This window comes from Phodopus roborovskii, unplaced genomic scaffold (genome assembly GCF_943737965.1).
Source record: "Phodopus roborovskii unplaced genomic scaffold, PHOROB, whole genome shotgun sequence".
Lineage (NCBI taxonomy): Eukaryota > Metazoa > Chordata > Mammalia > Rodentia > Cricetidae > Phodopus > Phodopus roborovskii.
Window position 1 is genome coordinate 16,300,004 of NW_026125391.1, and position 21,112 is coordinate 16,321,115.

General features: G+C 46.7%; 1 protein-coding gene across 6 annotated transcripts in view; it reads left to right on the forward strand.

The window, feature by feature from the left end:
• The first annotated feature begins 356 nt into the window (after nucleotides 1-356).
• The window catches only part of Atxn7l1 (ataxin 7 like 1), a 227,479-nt gene continuing 206,723 nt past the window's right edge, over nucleotides 357-21,112 (forward strand). For 3 of the 6 annotated variants that reach the window (XM_051175136.1, XM_051175137.1, XM_051175138.1), the window contains exons 1-2: nucleotides 359-598; nucleotides 1,099-1,167. In XM_051175136.1, coding sequence (XP_051031093.1) covers nucleotides 418-598; nucleotides 1,099-1,167 — 250 coding nt within the window. In that variant the 5' untranslated portion in view covers nucleotides 359-417. Of the gene's footprint in view, nucleotides 599-1,098; nucleotides 1,168-21,112 lie in introns of all 6 variants that reach the window. The other 3 variants (XM_051175141.1, XM_051175140.1, XM_051175139.1) reach the window with 2 other exon arrangements.

Sequence of the window (21,112 nt, forward strand, 5' to 3'; positions counted from 1 at the left end):
CCCCCGGGATCTCTCGGGAACACCGCACGATGGGTGACTGGGAGCAAGGGACATGCAACGTGCAAAACTTTGGGTCCTCCAGCGGCGGCTGCGGGAGAGGCCACCTATACTTCTGCCGGGGGTCGCTCCAGTTGCGGGGTTGCTGGCTGTGCAGGGCGGCGTTGCGCAGCATCCCGGCTCGAGGCGACCCTGCCAGGAGGAACTCGCGCGACTGCTCTTGGCCTCCTCACCGCTCTGCGCTCCGCCAGCCCGACTGCGCGCTCTGCGCCTGGTCCCGCGCACTCTGCGCCTCTCTGGCGCCCCCAGCGGCCGCGCGCCGCACAGCAGGGCCGGGCAGGGCCGAGCGCGCCCCGCCTCCTGCCTCCTCCGCCGCCCTCCTCCCCTTCGCAGAGCACTCAATGTCGGAACGTTCCGAAGATGACGTCGGAGCGTTCTCGAATCCCGTGTCTCTCGGCTGCTGCTGCCGAAGGAACAGGGAAAAAGCAACAAGAAGGAACAGCAATGGCGACACTGCACCGCAAAGTGCCCAGTCCGGAGGCGTTTCTGGGCAAACCCTGGTCCTCCTGGATCGACGCCGCCAAATTACACTGCTCCGACAGTAAGAACCCCACGGCCTGTTCCTCCTTTTATTATCCTGTAACCTTTCCATTCACCTAGAGCCACTGGGAAAAAGTGTGTGTGTGAGAGAGAGTGGCCCCCGGCGTCCTCCATGCTTCTCCCTCTCTCTCTAAATAAATACACACAGACACAGACCATCAGAGCACAGAGAGGCCCAGCTGCCAGCAAGGCTGTCTGTCTGTCTGTGTCCGGCTCCCTGGGGCAGGCAGCCCGCGGGGTGGGCTTTAGCAGCCTCACAGTGGTATCTGTTTAAAAGGCGACTCTGTTGCTGCTTGCTTAGTTTTTTTGGTACCTATCTGGGCCAGGTAGATGGAAACCCGGACTCGGGAGAAAATGTTGCATTGTCAATGTTTGCAAGATTTTCAGATACAGTATTTATATCGATCTGTTTGCCAATAAACATTCTCCCTCCCCCCTTGACTTTGGCTTTCCCCCCCTTTTTTCCTCATTTTCTTTTTTCCTTTTCTTTTTCATCTGCAGATGTAGATTTAGAAGAGGCTGGAAAAGAGGGTGGCAAAAGCAGGGAGGTTATGAGGCTTAATAAAGAAGGTAAGTGGAGCTCTTGGCATTTTAGTGTTAGCTTGTGTGGCAGTCTTCACAGGCTTTGGAATATAATGTGAATTGTTCTGCTGGGTACAGAGTGACTAAGGCTTGTCAAAAACTGAGCACGCCCCGGTGACTACTGCTTCACTGTTAACTTCCTTCGAAGTATAAATACAACTGGGGTGGGGGATGCAGGCTGGGAGGGGGGGTGGAAGGCAGAAGTTTACCGCACTCCTGCTGGAGTCCATGTCTGAGCCCCCTGATGGTATCTGCCATTCTCCTTGGAGCACCATTGGCCAATGGTGGTGGTAGGGTTTGAAATCCCCAAGTGGGGCATGGGGCAACCTTCACTAGCATTCCATCCTCCCTTGTGTGTAAATTCACAAGTTTTGAAGAACCCCACATGGTCAGTCATTCCAGCAACTACTTGCCCACTCTCACTGAAAACCACCCGTGTGGTAAGCCTTGGCTTCAAGTGACATTTTGTGTCTGGTCGCAGATTTTAGGGGCATCAATTATGTGCAGACCCATAGCCTGCACTTTTCCCCCAATCTGTGCTTCCCCAGCATGCAGATATGGCACCTGAAAGGGAACACCGTGAATAGACAGATGATCTGGGACCTGGGCCTGTGAGTGAAGCCCATATTGCCATACCTGGGCATCACATACCCGTGGTTTTACTGGTCAGTTTTGCTGTTCACAAGCCCACCATTTGGCTCTCTGGCCTTTGGCTTCAAATGGAGCTACTCTGGAGGCTGCTTTCTGCTTAAAGAAAGGATAGGTTCGTTTGAATTGTGAAGCCTTCACTTAGGGTCTCATATTCACAACCAGCTGGAGTTGGTGGTGGGAGAAAGGTGCAGGGCCCAGAGGAGATCAGTGAGAGGTGTCAAAAAAGTTCAGACATAACTTGGCTGTAGGAGCATTTGCTCATCCAGGATGAATAGAGAAAATGTCTTTTGACTCTACAGATTAATTCAATGGCGACAGGGGACGTTGCCTGCTTGGAAAGGTGGACCTCACTTTGTGTACTGACACCCAAGATTGTTGGTTTTCAGTGTCCACATCAATTCTTGACTGTCCAGTGAGGGAAATTTGTTCTTCTGGAAAGAGTAAAGCGGAGGTTAGGCTTCAAAGGCAGGCTTCTAGCACCATCCGTGTGTGCTAACTAATTAAGTACATTGGGAACAAGACATTATTCTAAAGATGTTTGTCTCTAAATATCCTAGTGTGGTTTTGACATGTGTGTAAGTGGGCTCCTAACCCTTGTGTAAATGTCCATGTGTGTTGGCATTGGGAAGAGATGATCCCTAATGGTTGTTGCTCTTCAAAGAAAGCTCTTGAGGTCTTGAATACTTACTTAGAAGGTCGAGCTCTCAGACCACTAGCCTTGTTGCCACGGTGAAGGTGCAAAAGCCTGTATGTTAAAGTTGACGAAAGGCTGTGGCATGCATGGGACTGGCACTTGGCAGGCCTGGGTGATGAATTGGGACCACAACTGGAAAAGCTCAGATTCTCCGGCCACTGCCATCTGTTTCAGAATACTCTTGTTCTCTTTGCTGCATGAGAAGCAGATTCTTTTAAGGGGAAATGAAAAGCTCTTCTTCCCTCAGAAGTCACAGATGTTACATCTTGCTTATTATGTCCTCTGTCCTGTAAAGGTACAAAGATTTTGCTTCTAATTGAAGGCACCTTCATGGGGGACACCCACTGTTCAGTGTGCCTTGCAGCTGGCTTATGTAGCCACACATGGACTTCATCTCTTTGTTGTGGACCTGGTGGAGTGGTCTTGGATGAGAAGTTGAGATGTTCTTGAGGTTGTCCTGTTTTAGGAGCACAGCTTTCCTTAGAGAGAGAAAAAGAAAAGGAAAGAATATGTGCAACACATATGTGTTCCATGGTAAGAACTTCCAAAGGTTGGGCTGGGCCTCTGTGTCAGAGTGTTTGGTCACACTGGGCCTTCTTGTTAGCGTCATCAGGTGGGAGGCCTTAGGGTGGGTAGATATTTAGTGTCATTTGCAGGGCATGAAGTGGCCCTTGTGACTCTGGGAATATACATGACTGGAGTGGTTGGCTAGAAGCAGGTCTTGAGATAAAACACAATAATAAAAGAATAAAAGTTTTAGGGTTGAAATTAAAAAAATGGCAGGAATGACTGTTTTGGTGCCAAATATGTAACATAAAATTTACCGTTTAAGCTCCTTTGAGTATATAGCCCAGTGGTATTTACACTACCACCACTCCCCATTTACTCTGTACTAACACATATATACCGGCTTCCCATGTTCCCCTTGCCCTCAGTCCTGGCATCTTCCATTCTCATCCTGTCTCTGTGAAGGTTCCTGCTCTAGATTCCTCGTGTAAGCTGAATCACATGATACTTAACGTTTTGCGTTATCTTTTTTCTCCTGTGTTTTCAGAATTCGTCCATGTTGTATGATATATTAGTACATCCCTTTTCAAGGTAGACTCATTCATGTTCCATTCTATATGTGCCACTCATCCAGTGGCTATGTGGGTCATTTCCACCTTTTGACTATTGTGAATACTGCTTTTCTGAGCACTGGTGTGATGCAGTCGTTTTTAGATTAAAGTCAGAGAGGGGAGTCGGACTGGAAATATGAAATAAGAATCATTTTGCCTTCTGAGCTTTCTCAGCACTGCTGTAGGCACTAGCAGACTTTTTGAATAATCTAGTAGTTGCAGCATCGTCCCTTGTGCATCCCTTGTCCCACTCACCTTCCTCTGCTTCCGTCTGTCACCTGTGTTGAGTAGGAACTGCTAGCTGGATGCTCTGAAGGTTCCATAGCGTTTTTTCATCAGCTTTCTTATTCCCTCTAAAAGTATAGTTACAAAGCATTCAGCAAAGGCATTTGGATTGTACACTGTTGCTAATTCCTTCTTGGCCTGGGCTTTGTGAGGCTGCCTTAGAGCAGCATCCCTGTAAGATGAACCAAGGAGATGTGGGAGCCAGCTTCCCACTTAGGCCCTGGGAGAGCCTCACTCCTCTGGGCTCTAAGATTCTCCAGCTGTAATGTAAGGGGTTTGGTACTAACTGCCCAACACAATCCCTCTGAGACTTCTGTACCCAGGTTTCACTAGTCAATGTCCCTAACTTTAATCATGCTGAACAACCTGCCTCTAAAGAAAAGTTAAAACCAAAAAACCCCAAACACCAACAACAATGGAATACATAAAAAATCCTCACATTAAAAACAAACAAACAAACAAAACAAAAAAAATAACCTTAAATGACTTCAGAAATATTGCAAGTAACTACGTATATTTTCTCAGTTTTTAAAAGTTTATGTCAATGCTGACAAAGAAAAAAAATCACTGTATAGTCTGCTTCCTAGAGACAGTTGTGAATGTTTTGGGGTCTTCAGTGGTTGAGGTAGGACCCCATAGAAGAGAGGCACTGAGTGCAGAACCCAACAGAAGAGAGGGGCTGAGTGCCATAAGCTTTCCTCAGAGGAGGGTCCCAGGAACCTTGCTGACACAATCTTCATGAGAATTGGATTACTGATAGAAGATTCTAAGGAAGGCTGGTTTTCTATGATAACTCTGTATTTCACACCGTTCTCTCCTCCAGCTTGGTAGGTGTCATCTGAAGACTTTGCCCAAGAGAAAATCTCCCTCAGGTTGGGAAGATGTTCTTGTCTTAGCTAGAAGCTCCTCCTCAGCTTCCACTCCTCCAGTTCAGACCCTGTCCCTCAGAAAGCCCACAAAGGGTCAGCTCCACTCCAGGAACTGATCAAGACCCTGCCTACCGGCTGTTTAAGACCTGGTCGTCACCAGACCTGCCAGGTGATCTCTCTCCGGCCTTCCCCAGAGTTACCCAGGAGTGCTTTGCTCTGTTTATTAAACCTGGATTTATTAATTTGTTTTGATTTGACTTATTGCATTGCAGAGGATACATAGTAACCAGGTATCCAATACTGATCAGTTCTCAATACTAAGGGCCTTACCCAACTTTTAAAAAATACCAATTCATAGATGAAGAACAGGGTCCCTGTGTCTCATAAGTGCCCTTAACTATAAAACAGATGTTAGCAGGGAACATGAATGAGATAATAGGAGAGAGTTCAGCATATAGTAGGTGCTGAATACATGTATGCTTTTATTCCTGTTTATCATTACAACCATTGCCATCATTTATTACTGAAGCTAGTTCGGCAAGATGATACTATTTTAATTACTATGAATTTTTAAGTCATCTATGGTAGAACATACTGTGTGAAGAACTTCAATTTTAGAGCAAAGCGCGTTATAATTTTATGAAATGTACTGATTTAAAAACAATTTACTGAGCATAGCAGTTTTCATGGAAGTAGGTTTGGTCAAAAGCAAAAGAAAAATACTTAGGCAGTTCATGGCTTCAGAACATGAGGAGTTGGTTTATTTATTTATTTCTCCTTTCTGGTGGCTTCTGAGGTCTACAAAAAATGCATTTAAAGTGATAAGTAGTTTCATTTATAATGGAGAAAATTAAGTCCGAGTAGAGGACATTTGGAACCCTGTACTTGGGCAGGAGTCTGTGTTTAAGGTGTCCAGCAGTTCATTTGGTGACAGTAAATGTGAAATGCTTCCAGTCGCAAAGTGAGCTGGAACAGAGAAAGTTTCCCGGGGAAAGGCCCTAGTGCTCCTGAGATACAGGAAGGGCAAGGAATGTGGGCCTGGACCCTGACTGGGCTCAGAGGTTAGGGCTGGAAGGGAGCAGCTGAGAGGGGAGAATGACAGCCAGCCTGGGAAGACCCAAGCCAGGGAAGCTAGAGACAAGCCATGGAGATTTATGGGAAACTATCTTCCACTTCTTTATCACTATGCAGACCAGACAGCTCCGTTATCTATGCTAATGGGAGATGGGAAGGCCCAAGTCTGCAGATTACACAGATAAACCTCATTTTCACTATTAATTTCAACTTTGTTCTCTGTTAAACCTGGGAGCAGCAAGGTTTGTTTATGTGTTGGTCATTCATTGGCATCTCTTGCCTTGGGCTTGCACGGAAGGACAGGAGGAAGGGAGAGGCAGGCAGGGCAGCTAAGGTGGTAGAGAGTAGACAAGAAGTGAGGTGTTGGAAGAAACAAGGTTTACCTGGTACCGACCTGACAGAAGGCAGCTAAGCTGAGAAAGGGCATCCACTTGGGGAAATGCAAAGCTTTGGAAATGAGTGTCTCTCCTCTCTTCGTAGTTACAAGATTTTCCATGTGTCCAGATCCCACGTGGAAAATGTGCCTTGGATTTCCTTTCTTTCAGAACAGGAAGTTGGCTCGGAAACTATACAAAATATTACCTTCAAGGCTTAAGTTAGATTGGGCCTTCATTTTCTATAAGAATAATTTTTTTTTTTTTGGTTTATTCTTTAACTCTGAAGATGTCGACCTCAAATTCATCTAAAAGCTACTTAAAAATAATCTCCGAATTACAGAATTCGAAAGTATACACTATGCTGGAAGGTCTCTCACACACCCATTTGTTTCTATATCTTCCCAAAGAGATCCTGGGTGCATGGAAATAATACATAAGTACTTCCATAGCCTCTCCGCTCTGAGTGATAGCTCCCAGCTGTGGCCTAGCAACTTGCCATTTCTCTCTGTCTTGGAGGACTTTAGTATAAGGGTGTAAGGACAGTGTAAGGCCTGGGACTTCTGCTATACCAGTGCATAGGGAGATGCTGTGCCTTTTTAGCTTCCTTCATACATGGAATCCACCCCCAACACCCACCCCCACCATCCACCCATCCCCCACCCTTTGTGCCAGCTCTGGGCTGACTCTGGGACACGGTAGTGGTAGATGAAATGCCCTTCCCTGGGAGTGCTTCCTCCTGGCAGCAACTACAGGCACAAGAAAAAGAAAAAAAAAAAAGCCACAGTGATTGTGAAGGCTGTCTTGACAGAAAGCAGGGGTGCTGTTGGAGAGCATGTTGGAGGGGAGGGTCGGATCTTGGTTAGTCCCGCCAGAAGAAATTACTTCAGCTAAAACCCAAAGGATAAGTGGAAGTTCTCATTGTGTGGACCTGGGAAGATGGAGTTGGAGGATACAGTGTATGTGAAGGCCCAGAGTACAAGAGAATATGGGATGTTCTAGAAAGCAAAAGGTTTTGTTGCTGGAGTTGAAGCTAGCAGAACATTTCCCTACCAGTGACACTGCTGACATTTTGAGCGACAGGGACCATCGGGTGTGTGCTATAAAATGTGTAGCAGTGCCCTCTTCTCACTGGTTTCCGGTAATGGCCCTTCACCCCTCCTAATGTAGACAACCAGAATGTCTCCACATGTGCCAGGGAGGCAGAGCGGCCTGGTAGAGAGTCCCTAGAATAAGGTGGAGCAGGAGAGGTAAGAATACAGGAAAAGAGTGAGAGGGGAATCCGGGTGTTTTTCCTGCATTCCATGTCTTGGGCCCACTGCCCATATATGAGTCAGTTTATCAACCTTCCAACCGGTCTGTGGCTGTCAGAGGTGCTGTGGCCAGCTTGAAGACTCAGAGAGAGAGAGAGAGCTGGGTCTCTCCACGAGCTCCTCCAAAGTCTCCCAGCCCGTGGCTACATCTGAAGTCAGCAGTGGCAACAACGGGGTGCAGGTCCTTGTTTGGACTGGCCTGGCCCTCCCTCACTGTGGGGGCCGAGGGATTCTAGTAATGGTGGTGTTTGGTAGTCAGTGGTCCCTGGTGTCAGAAGCACCCTGGCAAAGCATTCCGATTTCAGTTTATATTGTAGTCAGGCTGGAAGTGTAACTGGCGTTCTCTGCAGTTTGATTACCCATGGGATATGCCTGAAATGGGGATGAGCGTGAAGAGAGCAGAGCAGCTGGCTTCAGGATCTCCGCGCTAAGGATTGGGAAGCGTGGAGGGCAGGGCCAGGCCTGGCTCTTGATGGCTTCTGATGTGCATGTCATGTGCCTGACAGCATCATCTAGGGCTGTGGGGCCATGTTGACCCCTTCAGTTGCCAGCTGGCAGGGGCTTGTTGTCTCTACCGTGGAGCTGATGTGGGAAGGTTAGATAGGCTAGTTTCTCCATGCTTCTCTGTAGGTCACGTTCCTATGCAATGGGCTGACTTTGGTTTGGGATGTTTGGCTTCATCCCTGACATCCTTCTGAGTGGACATGCAATGGTAGCAGCCAACATGGTAAGACCTGGTCCTAACCAAATCCTTTGTATCGGAGGACCCCACACCCCAAGCAATCCAGTGTTCACATCTGGGACAAGTGATCATTCAGCAACTTCGGCAGTCAATGTAGCTGTCATAGAAACAGAGCATCAGCCAATGGCTTGCATCTTTGCTAGATATTGTAGAAAGTGAATGGCAAGGGTGGATTGTATCTCTTTTAAAACTCAGTCTAGGCTCCTGCAATAATTGGTTCCCTGCTGTGTCCTATGTCAGAGCTAAGATTGGCTGCCTCTGTCAAATGGACCTGACTTTGAACCCTAAGACACTGGACCTGATGGGGAGAACTTTGGAAGGCCCTTCTTGCAAGTGGGCTTAGGCTTAGGATCCTAAGCAGTGGAGGCTTAGCTTGGTTCACCAAGTTCCTGCAAAAAAAGCTGGAATATATGTGTGGATTGAGGATTTGTTTTAGTATAGATGCCTTGTCCTTGCCTTCCTGCCCCCGCCCCCCCAATTCCATCTGCTAATTTTAAGGGATTGCGTGCTTGATGAAAAGAAGGAAACTAGGTGCTTGGTAGGGCAGGGCAAACTGGTGCCAGGTCACTGTAATCAGAAGATACATGTGAGTCAGAGACTCTTCGAACATACAAATGGTTATACTGACAGTATGCTGCAAAACAGTTTGTGGATGTTGATGGTACAAGGACACACTCAGCAGGGAGCAGTATGGCCTGGCCCAGTACTTAGGTAGGTCATGGAGTCTGGGCTAGGCAAACAGGTGATGGTGTTGAAGGGGTAGGTGGTTGGGACACCTTCTCTTACCAAGGTGATGTCCAGTTCTTCTAAAAAGTCTGTTGACCAAGATTGGGACTACAGCTCAGTGGTAGAGAATCTGCCTAGCATGCACAGGTTTTAATTCCCAGTCCTTCCCACTGCCTGAAGGAGCTGGCCCCATAAGGACAATGCTGCCCGAGCCCACTTCTGTGAGGTTCCTCGAGAAGTCATGTTTGTGGAGATAGAATGGAATGGTGCATCATGGGGGCTGGGGTTGGAAATGTAGTTTGGACTTAGTGGGTCCAGACTTTAAGGTATAGAGGCTAAAAGGGTTGGAGATGCCTGGTAGTGAGGGTTCTGTGACAGTATGAATGTATTTAAAGCCACCAAACTGTGCACTTAAAAATAGCTACAGTGGTTAATGCTATGCTGTGTATATTTCACTACACACAGAGAGTTCATTGGCATGGCAGCCTTGGGAGTTTCATGCAGCATTATTTAAATTTTGACTCAACCATTTCCCAGCTGTGTGTTAATTTCAGATTTAATTTCCTCATTTTCAGAACGGAATAATAGTTCCTCTCAGAGTTGCTGTAAAAATAAATGAGATACTATCTGGCATCCTATAGGTGCTCAATAATGTAAGCTGTGCCTCTGGTCATTTTTACTGAATACTCAGGTCCTCTTCTTTGTCTTATCCGGGCTGCCATTTACAGGGGACAGATTGTATCAAGGTTGCTTCAGGAGTGGGCCAGGACACTGACTGAGTACGTGACACTGGGTCAGATATGCGTGTGCGTGTTGTCACTGGGTCCTCTCGATCACCTTGTGAAGGAAATCCTGTTCTTAGCAGAATTTTAGAAACTGGGGAGCTGGGATTCAAACCCTGAAGCTGTCTGGTCCCAGAGTCTTTGTTCGGATCAGTGCTACTTTGTCCCACATTCTTGGAACATTGTGAGACTGAGGCCAGGCCAAAGGCCTGAAGACACACTGAAGACACATTTACGAGGTGGTCACATGGGCTTCTGTGGGCACAGAGCAAGGACCTTAAGTGTTGCTCCTGGACACCTGGCTTGTTTCACCCAGCCCAGCCCTATCACGGGGCGGGGGTGGAGGGTGAGGGGGGATTGTGTCCTGTCAGCAGAACAATGCAGAGACTGGCTGTCTATCCCCTTGCTTCTGTGAGATCCATGGCAACCCATCAGGGATGGGCTTTCTCATCCCAAGGCCTCAGCTTTGGGCTTGTGTGGTCAGAGCACTGGCCCCAGGGAAGCACAGGAACAGATGCAAACTGTTCCTTTTTAGAAGAAGGTGTTAGCAAAGGCGGTTGCCAAGCAACTCTAGGGGCATCTATCTACAGTGATGATGTCTCTCTTTTCCCCCCCTTTTGAACATCTTCTAGGCTGCTGTTCAGTTTGCTCTTGGCGTTTGGAATTGTTAGTATTCTCATGAAGGGTGTGCTCCTTTGGATGACTGAGTGCAGATAGCTTTTCAATACCTGCCACATTCAAGGTGTCCTTCTGATGGTGATATGCCTGCTAAGTGGGTGTGAAAGTCCTTTGCCTCCTGCAGCCACAGCATGCCCTAGTGTTGCTAGCTCTGAGGGCTGCGATGAAGGACATTCTTTAGACTGGAGTGGTTGAGAGAGAAACAGAATGTATCTCCCACAGGAGGACAAGGTGAGGTAGCCATGTTCAGCCCTTGTCACTTTGGATTTTAGCAAGGCCACTTGAACATTGTGTATGTGATGCTCTTCCTGGCTCCAGAGATGCTGTCTTCCCCCGACCTGCATTTCAGAAACCAGAGAATCTCTAGCTCGTGATTTTTTTTCTTTAGCACTATTGCCATTCCTGCAGTCCCTCCTCTGTGTGGGACTTCAGTGCCCTGGCCTGCTGCTTGGTGACCTTATTGCTTGTTTTATTTTCCTGATAAAGGCCACAGTATCATGTCTCAGACTACTAGGAGGAAGGGAGTGAGCCATTGGTTACCTCAGGGTAAGGAAAGCCCTGTGTGGCCTGCTTATGAATAAGAGCCCTATAGACCATGTTTCCATCCTTCATCCCTTCCCTGGATGCTTCCCAGATCCCCTGTGTTCTTCCTTACCATCCTCTGCAGAAGCAGGGAGAGATCCCAACAGGACATGTGTGCAGATGAATGCTGCCGCTTCCTGTGGCTGACACAAAAGACTAAGTGGCAAAGACAGACCTGTAATATAAAAAATCAGGCCTGAACAGATTAAGGCTCTCCCCTGTCTCCAAATGGAGTTCCTGGGAACATCTGTAAATCAGATGTGTCTAACCTGTGGCCCATGGCCCGAGTGCCCACGTTAGCAAGGAATCGCTGAACTCATTTGCAGGTGGCAGTGTCACATCACAGTGTTAGAAGGCTGGGTATTGCTGCTGCTTCAAACAGTAGACAGCCCGAGAGCCATGAGAAGCCCGTGTTTCCTTTAGAGGGATTGGCAGCAAGCATGTTTTCTCCTCTTATGTCCATTCCTCATGTGGCTCCTTGCTGTACGTATACCCTGTTGCCTGTTCAACCCTTATCATTCCCTCTGTGGAGGCTTACTTGTGTGTCTGTCACAACCCCAGCTTCTCAGCAGAGGGTTCATTCTCTGTCCATGGAGGGCTGCATCCTCTAGCCCCTCTCAAGTGTTTCTGTTAACCCCTATACTCACATCACTCAACAGCTACAGCAGACGTGTGCTCACTCTGACCCACCATCTTTAGAGAAGCCTCCTGTCTGGTGTTTGCCTCTTATACTGAGAGCAATTCTGGCTGCCACTCCCTCCCTGGTCCTCATCCTGGGCTAACCTGTCCTTTATGAACCAGACTGTTAGACTACCTTAGTGTTCAGTTTTCCTGTCTCCTGCTTCCCTGCAAATCACTTAAAAAAAAATTAATCTCCCCCAAAGTTACATTTATCAGGTGTTCAATCAGTGAATACTCTTTACTTCACTGTTGATGGCCTCGGGTACCTTAGTCCTCCAGGTCCTGTACTGAGTCCCCTGCTATCCCAGCAGGAAGACTGCCCTCACAGGCGTCTTGGATCAGTGTTTCTCCTCTGCCTCTAGAATCTCCCCTTGTGCTCACACCCACCCTCTTGCTGCTGGAACCAGCCTGTGCCTGGAGATATTTTCCCAGCCTCCCAGGCTATAAGGCCTATATATCCCCCTGAACACTGTGCTGCAGGCTGTATCCATCATGCATTTGGGCCCTCAACTCTTATAATTCCTTCCACTTTAACATGGGTGCCAGAAATCAAACTGAGGTCACCAGGCTTATATGGCAAGTGCCTTACCTCCTCATCATCTTCCTAGTGCTGGGAAGTTCCTCTTTAAATACTCAAAGGTAAACCCTACCTTGCATCTTCCAGTTCAATATGAACATTAACATTTCTTATACAGAAAAAGACAGGGTACACACCATGTAGAATAAAACTGGTCTGCATTGTGTCTTGTTTCACTTTAAATTTATTTACATATACATAAAATGTATACATAAGTTTATTTATACATAAAATATATCCATCCACTTCTTGGTAAGGAATATATAAATATTTCTGTAACATTTTAAAATAAGTTGCATACCAAATGACACTTCACCTCTAAGTGTCTGTAACTTTTGCCACATCTTGACTATGTTTTCTTGAGCCAACAAATGTGAGTTTTTCTGAGTTTCTTCTTAGACAAAATAGGCTGTACATTGCAAAGATGGGTTTTCTTTCTGCAGTAAGAATATCATTGTGTGGGGACTGTTCTCACTCTCAGCAAAATCTCTGCTCCATAGCAGGGAATTTTCTGGAACTCCCTTGGCATCTGTCAGTGGTCCTTGCCTGGATTCACTGTCTCTTTACAGAGGAGTAGGATGATCATTGACAGACTGTCTTTCTGACCTACTTTTTCTGGCCAGCATCCTCTATAAAGAAGACCTCATTCTGACAAGCAGGAAGGAACCACTCCTTTAAATTCCCCTTGAAAGACAGAGTAAGGGCTTTCCCTTTAATTACCAACTTTCTGAGGCTGGGGTTGAAGACCATGATTCTTCAGCTGGTGGGGAGGGCAAGGTCAAGGATTGGTGTGTTGGCATTTCATGATGTGTGTTGTAAAGACATAATCACTGCGTGGAAGCTCAGAGACAGGAAGCTCCAGGATGAACAGTTCAAACCAGTCCTGGTTGGTAGAACCTGAGTTTTAAACCATCTAGAAGCATTATCCCCCACACTGAAGGGACTCTCTAATTTGGGGAAGGAAGAAGATAATTACACTTAAAATAATCTGGTTCTCACATTTCAGCTGGAGTGTTTCGCCTGGGTTGGGAAAAGAAGAGACTTCAGTCTGTGCTCAGCAAGACCCTTGACTTAAGGGCAGAGGCTGTTTGGTATGGTTCTGCCTGAAGCACAGTAAAGGGTGTGTTGTAGAGGCCAAGTTGAAGTTGGAAGGAAGGAAGAGAGGGAGGGAGGGAAGAAAAGGAGAGGGGAAGAGAAGGAAAGGAGGGAGGGAGAGAAGGAGAGGAGTGAGGAGGAAGGAAGGGAGGGAGAGAAGGAAGGGAGGGAGGAGGGAAAGAAGGAAGGGAGGAAGGGTAATCACTCCAGATAGACAGCAAACATGGCTAGACCATGAAAATTCTGAGTGTTCCAGGGAAGGGTTGCAAAGGCCTTTGGAGAACTTTGGTTCCCCAGAAAGCAACTCTTGGAAAGGAGGTTATGGTGAAATTCCATCAGGACCAAATGGAAACCACAGCTGAACCACTCCAGACTTCCATAAGTCCGTTATATTTCAAGGAAGTGCTGGGCGGTGGTGTCACACACCTTTAATCCCAGCACTCAGGAGGCAGAGGCAGGAGGATCTCTGTGAGACCAGCCTGGTCTGCAAGAACTAGTTCCAGGACAGCCTCCAAAGCCACAGAGAAACCCTGTCAAAAAACAAAAACAAAACAAAACAAACAAAAAAGATTTCAAGGAAGCAATCTCTCTCTTCCCCTTCCCTCCCTCTCTGTCACACACAAGTACTTTAAAGTTTTTACAATTAACCCACTACTATCAGTGTTATTCTAATGAATATTTAGCAACCTACTCTAAAAAAGTTGCTAGTTACAAATTTTATTGGTAAAATGCTGCTTAGCATACAATTGATCAATATTGAAATATTCTAAACTGTTACAAATTTCACAAATTTCACCCCATCCAGGGCTCTTTTTTGTTTTTGTTTTCTTTTAATTCTGAACCCTGCACCTGCATCTCATGCTCTCAGTGTGGACTCAGGGCTGAGGCTTTTTAACAGGTTCGGGCCTGTTAAAAAGTCCACGGTACCAATACAGTGTGAATAACTTCTTGGGCAATAGTTAGCAATGCAGACCTGCTGGCACTATCCAACTAGCCTCTTTTATAATTTGAATTTTATTGCAGCTCTTTGGATGTACACTGTTGGTAGATTGCTTGCCTAGCATGCTTACAGGCCTAGGTCGAGTCACCTGAAGGGAATAAAACCAGGCATGGTGGTACATGCCTGAGATTGTTGCCCTTAGGAGGCAGAGGCAGGAGGATCATAATTTTAAGGCCAGCCTGGACTACATTATCAAGTTTGAGACCAGCCTGGGCTGCTACATGAGACCATGTGAAGAGAAGAGAGGGGTTACTGGAGTAGACCCACACTTGTTCATTTAGGTACTGTCTGGGGTTGCTTTTGGCTACTATGATTGAGCAAAGTAGTGCTGGCAGGACCTTATAGCCTCAAAGCTGAAACAAGTTAGTGTTAACACTGCCTGTTTCTACAAAGTTACTAAACCCTGCTTAACACATTCATAGTAGTACAGTATACCGGGGTAACGGAGAAATAATAACTTGTGATTTTTTTTTTAAAAAATATATCAAAATGTAAGCTTATATCAGATACCTGTTTAATGTATCAAGTTGTAAGCTTATGTCATTTAACTTTTAATTACTTAGAACGCCACTGCAGTGGGCTGAGGGCCTGAGCTGCGGGCGCCAAAGCTGTCACTACTAGGCAGCTGACAGTACCAGATTGAAGGGAGTGCCACAATAAGAAAGATTTTCATTACTTCAAATTGTGGTCTAATTGTCCATAGAAATCAGAAGAAAGCAATTTTGAGGTTAGTTTTCATAGGATTCGTTTTCCCTCTTAGGGTCTGGGGTTTGCTTTTTCCAAAGGAGTTTTACCCAGAACTAATTTAGAAGCTCAATACAGCACGCTTTTCTTACCTAATTTTGTGAGCATCTGTCTCCAGCCCATTTAGTCCCTGACAGACGCCCAGCCTCTCTCAGAGTTCCCACAGATGTTCTGTGTCCTGAGAAAGGCTCACTTCCTGGGGCTGGCCCAGAGCTGGAGGAGAGGTGGGCCCACCAGTTGCGTTTCTCTGGGGTTTTCCTTGCCGCCATTTCCTGTCGGTTGCCTCTGAATGGATTACAGATGGTCAGAAAAAGACTTCTTGGCACACAGAGAGAGGACCAGTATCCAGCGCTTTGTGGGAGAGGATTTATAACAGGATGGCAGTTTATGCCTACAGAGAATGAGCCTGGCTGCCGCAGGCTTGTGGGAGAATCTGGCTGCCTGGGGTGCTGTGGCTGTGGGCAGAGGATGGCAGGAGGAAGGCCATGGTGACAAGTTCATGTCACCCTTCTTCAGTGGACCCCAGCTCCCTCTGCTTCAGAAGAGATAAGCCTGGGGAATGGCAGTCTGAGGGAACGTTTCCTTGGTGTGGAAATTCAACCCTCCCCCCCCCCACAAGAGAGACTCAGATAATGTTTCAATTTCTCTTTGTTCCACCTCTCTCTCTCTCTCTCTCTCTCTCTCTCTCTCTCTCTCTCTCTCTCTCTCACCACAGTAAGACAGAATTCTCTTACCTTTTAAACTTAAAAAATATACATAGTGAAAAATTTAGCATTCTAGCCATTTTTAAGCATACTGAATACATGTATAGGGTTGTGTGACCCTCACCTCCATCCCTCTCTAGGACTTCTGAGAAGTCCAAAAGAGAAACTGTGACCATGAACCAGCAAACCCCTCCCCCTCCCTCTCCCTCTCTGCACTGCTTTTTGTGTCTGTGAGTTGGTCTGTTCCAGGCCCCTCATGGAAAGGGAATTGTTTGACATTTCTCCTTTTGACTGGCTCATTTCACTTAGCAGACTGTTTTCAAGGTTCACCTGTGTTGAGGAGAATGTTGGAGCTTGAGCACGATTCTGTTGCATATATGTAGTACATTTTGTTCATCCATACATTTGTCTTACTGAAATTTGTGTTTGCCTCCCTGTTTTTAAATTTTACTTTTTGGCTATTGTGCGTGCTGCTCCTTCATGCCCATGCGGTTTATGGGGAGTGATCACATTAGCCCTTTCCAGGCAGCACAGGAACACACTTCCCCCATCAAAGCTGTCAGGAATGGAATGCAGGCCCATGGAAACATTGCATTCGGGCAGGTCTGCTGGGCGTTCAGATAAAGCTCACATTGCACTTGCCAGGCTGTGCAGTCTTGGGTGACAGTGCCTGCCTTCTAATGTGCATGGAGGTCTTTATTGTCCCTCGGAGTCCAGATAGCACGGAGCTCTGAGAGACCATTGGTGCTTTTGCTTTCCGAGGAGGAAAGGTTAGAACCCTGAAATAACTGGGTGAGGATCTTAGACTGGGGTGGTGAGGTAGCTCAGCCCGTGGAGGAGCTTGGCATGCAGGCGTGATGACTTCCAGAACCCATAATCAGGAAGGAATCAACTCCTGAAAGTTGTCTTCTGATCACCACATGTGTGTCATGGAACACACACACACACACACACACACACACACACCATATACATACCCCATGTAATAAAACTCTAAAAGATTCCCAAAGTGGGGTTCCCTCTGCCAGAAAGCATGGTATTAAGATGGCCACGAATCACTTGAGAGGGGCCAGAGGATCTCTATCTCTGGGTTGCATTGAAAGGTCTGCTATAGGAGAGGCTGTTGTGAAGATGCCAGGATCCAGCAAAATTCCTTGAGAGGAGATGGAGACACGGCCAGGCCTCTGGGGACAGGTGTGGATAGTTTGAAGGTGGTAGGACTTCCAGGGAATAAGGTTGGAGATGGCAAATGAAAAGAACTGTGGAAGGGCTTCATGAAATGTGTGATAAAGTGCCTGGCACTGTCCTTTCTGGCCAAAGGTGGTGACAGAAGGAACAGGAGAAAGAAAGTGGTAGTGTTTTATTAATAAAAGTATTAGCGCTTACAGTGTGTTGAGTCCCGCCGTGTACTAAGTGTCAGGGATAGAACAGCCATTCTTGATGAAGTAATTTGTAGAGGTGAGAAGGTGCATGCTGCGTGTACACTATTTCCCAGTGACAGGAGCAGGGCCTTTGCTGGTTACTCCTCTATGGCAAATGACTTCTTTGCACTAAAAAATGTGTGTGTGTGTGTGTGTGTGTGTGTGTGTGTGTGTGTGTGTATGTGTATGTATATGTTTGTCTTTAAAGGAACTTATAGCTTATATACAGGCATGACAAGAGAGGAGAGCCATGTGGAAAAGGGGTTGACAAGCAAGGGTGTATGCTGCTTTAAAAGATGAATTTGAGGGTGGAGTGTAGCTCAGTAGCAGGGTGCTTATAGTTGGTCTTTGTGTCTAGGGTTTGTGATACCTGTGTCATTTAAAGAGGGGTGCGCTGTGGTTTGCGGTGGGAGGCTCTACTAACATGATTAGTGATCAGGTTGCTTGCTTGTTTTAAATTTGTATTTTGTGAGTATGAGGATGTGGGCAGAGACTATAATGCATATGTGAGGTCAGAGGACAGCTTGCACTCTTTTGTCACGTGACATGGACCCAAGGATCGAACTCAAGTTGTCAAGTTAGGCAGGGAGTGCCCTCGCCTCATGAGCCATTTTGCCAGCCGTCATCAGGTTGTTTTTATTTTTATTTTTTTAATTTTCAGACAGACGGATGACACAGGGACAGACAGATAATTCAGCACTCTGCGTGAGGAGTGCCCTTTGAATTTCATTTGTGTGGTTGGTTGGCAGGGGAACAGTATGGCAGTAAAGAAGGCAGGATATAGGCTTTGCTAACATGGCGCTGAGTTCCCTCTGCTGCCTCTGCCCTCTGGGTGACTTGAGGCGAGCATTTTAGTCCGAGGGCAGGTTAAGAAGTCCTGGGGGCTGTGAACACTCACTTTAGTTAAGGGATAAGCAAAGAGTGGGTCAGACTCTGAAACAGGGAGCAGCTGGGACAGTTGCATTGAAATGGGCAACAGAAAGGCTTAAGAGCTGCAGTGAGGGCTGTTGTGGTGGGAGAGGCCTTCTCCTTTGACAGGGACTTTCATCCTTTCTGGGCTGGTCTTTTTCTTGGCGTCAGTTCACCCGGTGCGGTGTCCCTGGTGAGGGCGTCTGTGAATCCGGGGTGCCAGAGGAAGTGGGGTGCCTGAGAGGGACGCTTCTGCAGGAAAATGCATTTCAAACAGTCAGCCTGGTGAGTCTGGAGGTCCCCGTGCGCACAGAAGATGTTGCCTTCTGACAGCAGGCATGAGCCTGCTATGTGCTCATCCTTCACGAGGCACAGGGGTTAGGGCAGGTGGGCACCCTCCAGCCTCTCAGAGCCTCGCTTTTCCCATCTGTAAAATGGAGTCACCACAGGCACCTAACAGTGTTGGTGTGGAGAAGTCGTGCAGGGATTAGTTTCACACAGGCTCCTGGTGCATGCTGGGAAAGCAGTTCTGCCCATTACCATTGAGTCTCCTTCTAGCTGGAGGACACTGGAGAACAAGGCTTCCTGCCTGTCACTGCTGCACAGGCGCACAAAGGCTGGATTGCCTGATGATGACACTGCTTTTCAGGAAGCAATTTAGAAATGGTCTGAGCTTAGAGTTTTGAAGCCTGGCCCAGCTCTGTCAGCATTGGTTCTGGTTCTAGGGAAAAGGTTTATTTCATGTCTTTTATGTTTCATCATTCCTGGTGCCCTAGTCATTATAATAAAACGAAAAAAAAAAAAAAAACAATACTTCCAATTAGTCCATGCTAAGAGTCAGCCCAATTTTTAACAATGTTACATGTGTGAGATGGGAGAGAGTGTAGCTTAGAAATGATCTAGTACAATAAGGTAAAAAAAAAAACAAAAAAACCCAGAGTGGGCCGTAAAGTTGGCAATCATTTTTTTAGAATAAAGCACACAATTTTAGGAAACACCAAAAGCCCTTGGTACGGTGCAGGCTGTGAAGGCTGTGAGCTTGCATCTTCATTGTGGACCTCTCCTTCTTGCACTCTGTTTAAAGAGTGAGGGGGGGGGGGGTGGTGACAGCAGCTGGCCTCCCTGCAAAGCCAGATGGGAAACAAGAGGGAGGAAATAGCTCAGACTTTGGCAGTCCCATTGTCGTCTGGGGCCAGCATGTCCTTGGGAGCCCCATGATCTCAAGGCCACTGGTAGATCCTTAGTGAATTGCATTCTTTTTGCCTTGGAGGCAGGAGGCAGCTGGAAACCAGCCAGCTATACCTTCTAAGGGCAGGAAACCTGAGACTCTGCCCAGTCATGTGATCAGGTCATCGGCAGGTGTGAACCACTCCTAACATGAGGTCTAGAGATTTGAGGGTACAGGTGGCTGGTGTCCTGCCCTGCTCTCAGTGCACCCTCTCTTTGCCATCTGTCTATCACCATGCAGGGATCCTCTGGCAGGTGTGGTGCTGTCAGGAGCTGTCATCATTTATCCTAGTCCATTGAGCTGTACAGTTCCTTCCAGAGGCCCATGTTGCCCCCTAGGCCTCAGTGAGAGAGGGCCTGAGGTGGAGGATGGCCTCCTGGGTGTAGGGCTGCAGCCCTGGAGAGCTGTGATTTATTGGAGCAGTGTTTCTGGGAATGGAAGGAAGGTTGTCACATGGTAGAAGTGTTACCCAGGAGGGGATGGGATGAGGAGATAGCATGTGACCCTGAGAGCTGCAGAAGGCAGGAACCTGGCTGAGGGGACATACTCGGGGCTTCAGGGCAAGGGCTAAGACAGATAGATGGTCATGAGGAAAAATGTGCTCTGCACTGGGCCAACTGAGCCCTAAAGGAAGGTTCCTGCTTCCATGGGTAAAATTTCTCTTTCTCTCTTTCTTTCTTTCTTTCTTTCTTTCTTTCTTTCTTTCTTTCTTTTTTCTTAAGTTAAGTTCATCTTTATTTATGTGTCTGTGTGTGTGCACCTACCGGTACATCTGTATGTGTACCACATGAGTGCAGGGGCTGTGGAGACCACAAGGGCATGTCAGATCTCCTGGGCCTGGAGCTGCAGGTGGTTGTGTGCTTTCTGAAATGGGTACTGATACTATATGAACTGAACCTTCATCATCTCTCAAGGCAGCATGTGCTGCCCCTCATTTCTTTTCTTAATACAAAATAACAGGTAATCATGGTAGAGAACACATTATCAACAAAAGAAATAAAAAGTTAGCATATAGTGCTGCTAGCTTTGGATTCAGCCGGTCACTAGTTACTCTTCTCATCACTGAGAACAAATACCTGACAGAAACAGCTTAATAGAGGAATTATTTTTGTCTCATGATTTGATCCCCGGGCTCTTGAGTAGATTGTGTAATTGTAGGGACATGTGATAGACAGGAAGCAGAGAAAGAGGCAAATAGGTAAGATCATCTTCCTCACTACATACCTCTTCCAACTAGAGCCCACCCCCTGCCTTTCTCCACTTCCTAATGTCACCACCATGTTATGAATCCTCCCAGGGATCGATCTGTTCCTTAGTTTAGAGCCCTCAGGAACTTACCGTCTCTGGGGTCTCCTCGAAGACACATCCAGAAGCTTGTTGCTTTAGTGTCTGGTGATTCTAATGCTGATAATCATGATTACCTGCCACAAACTAGTACTGATCTCTTATAAATGGCTTATAAATGGGATGATTCTATATTGTTTTGTTATGGTGAATACCTTTCCTTTCAAGTTATTAAGTATTTATCAGTTATGCGTTCTGTAATTTAACTAATTCCCTGTTGTTGGATATATTGATTTTCAGTTTTGCATTATTAAAAATAATGTTGGAGTCAAATGAATATTCCTCTAAGTTTTTTTTTCCCTGCACATTCATGTTTCTAGAAGGTATAATCATAGAAGGGAA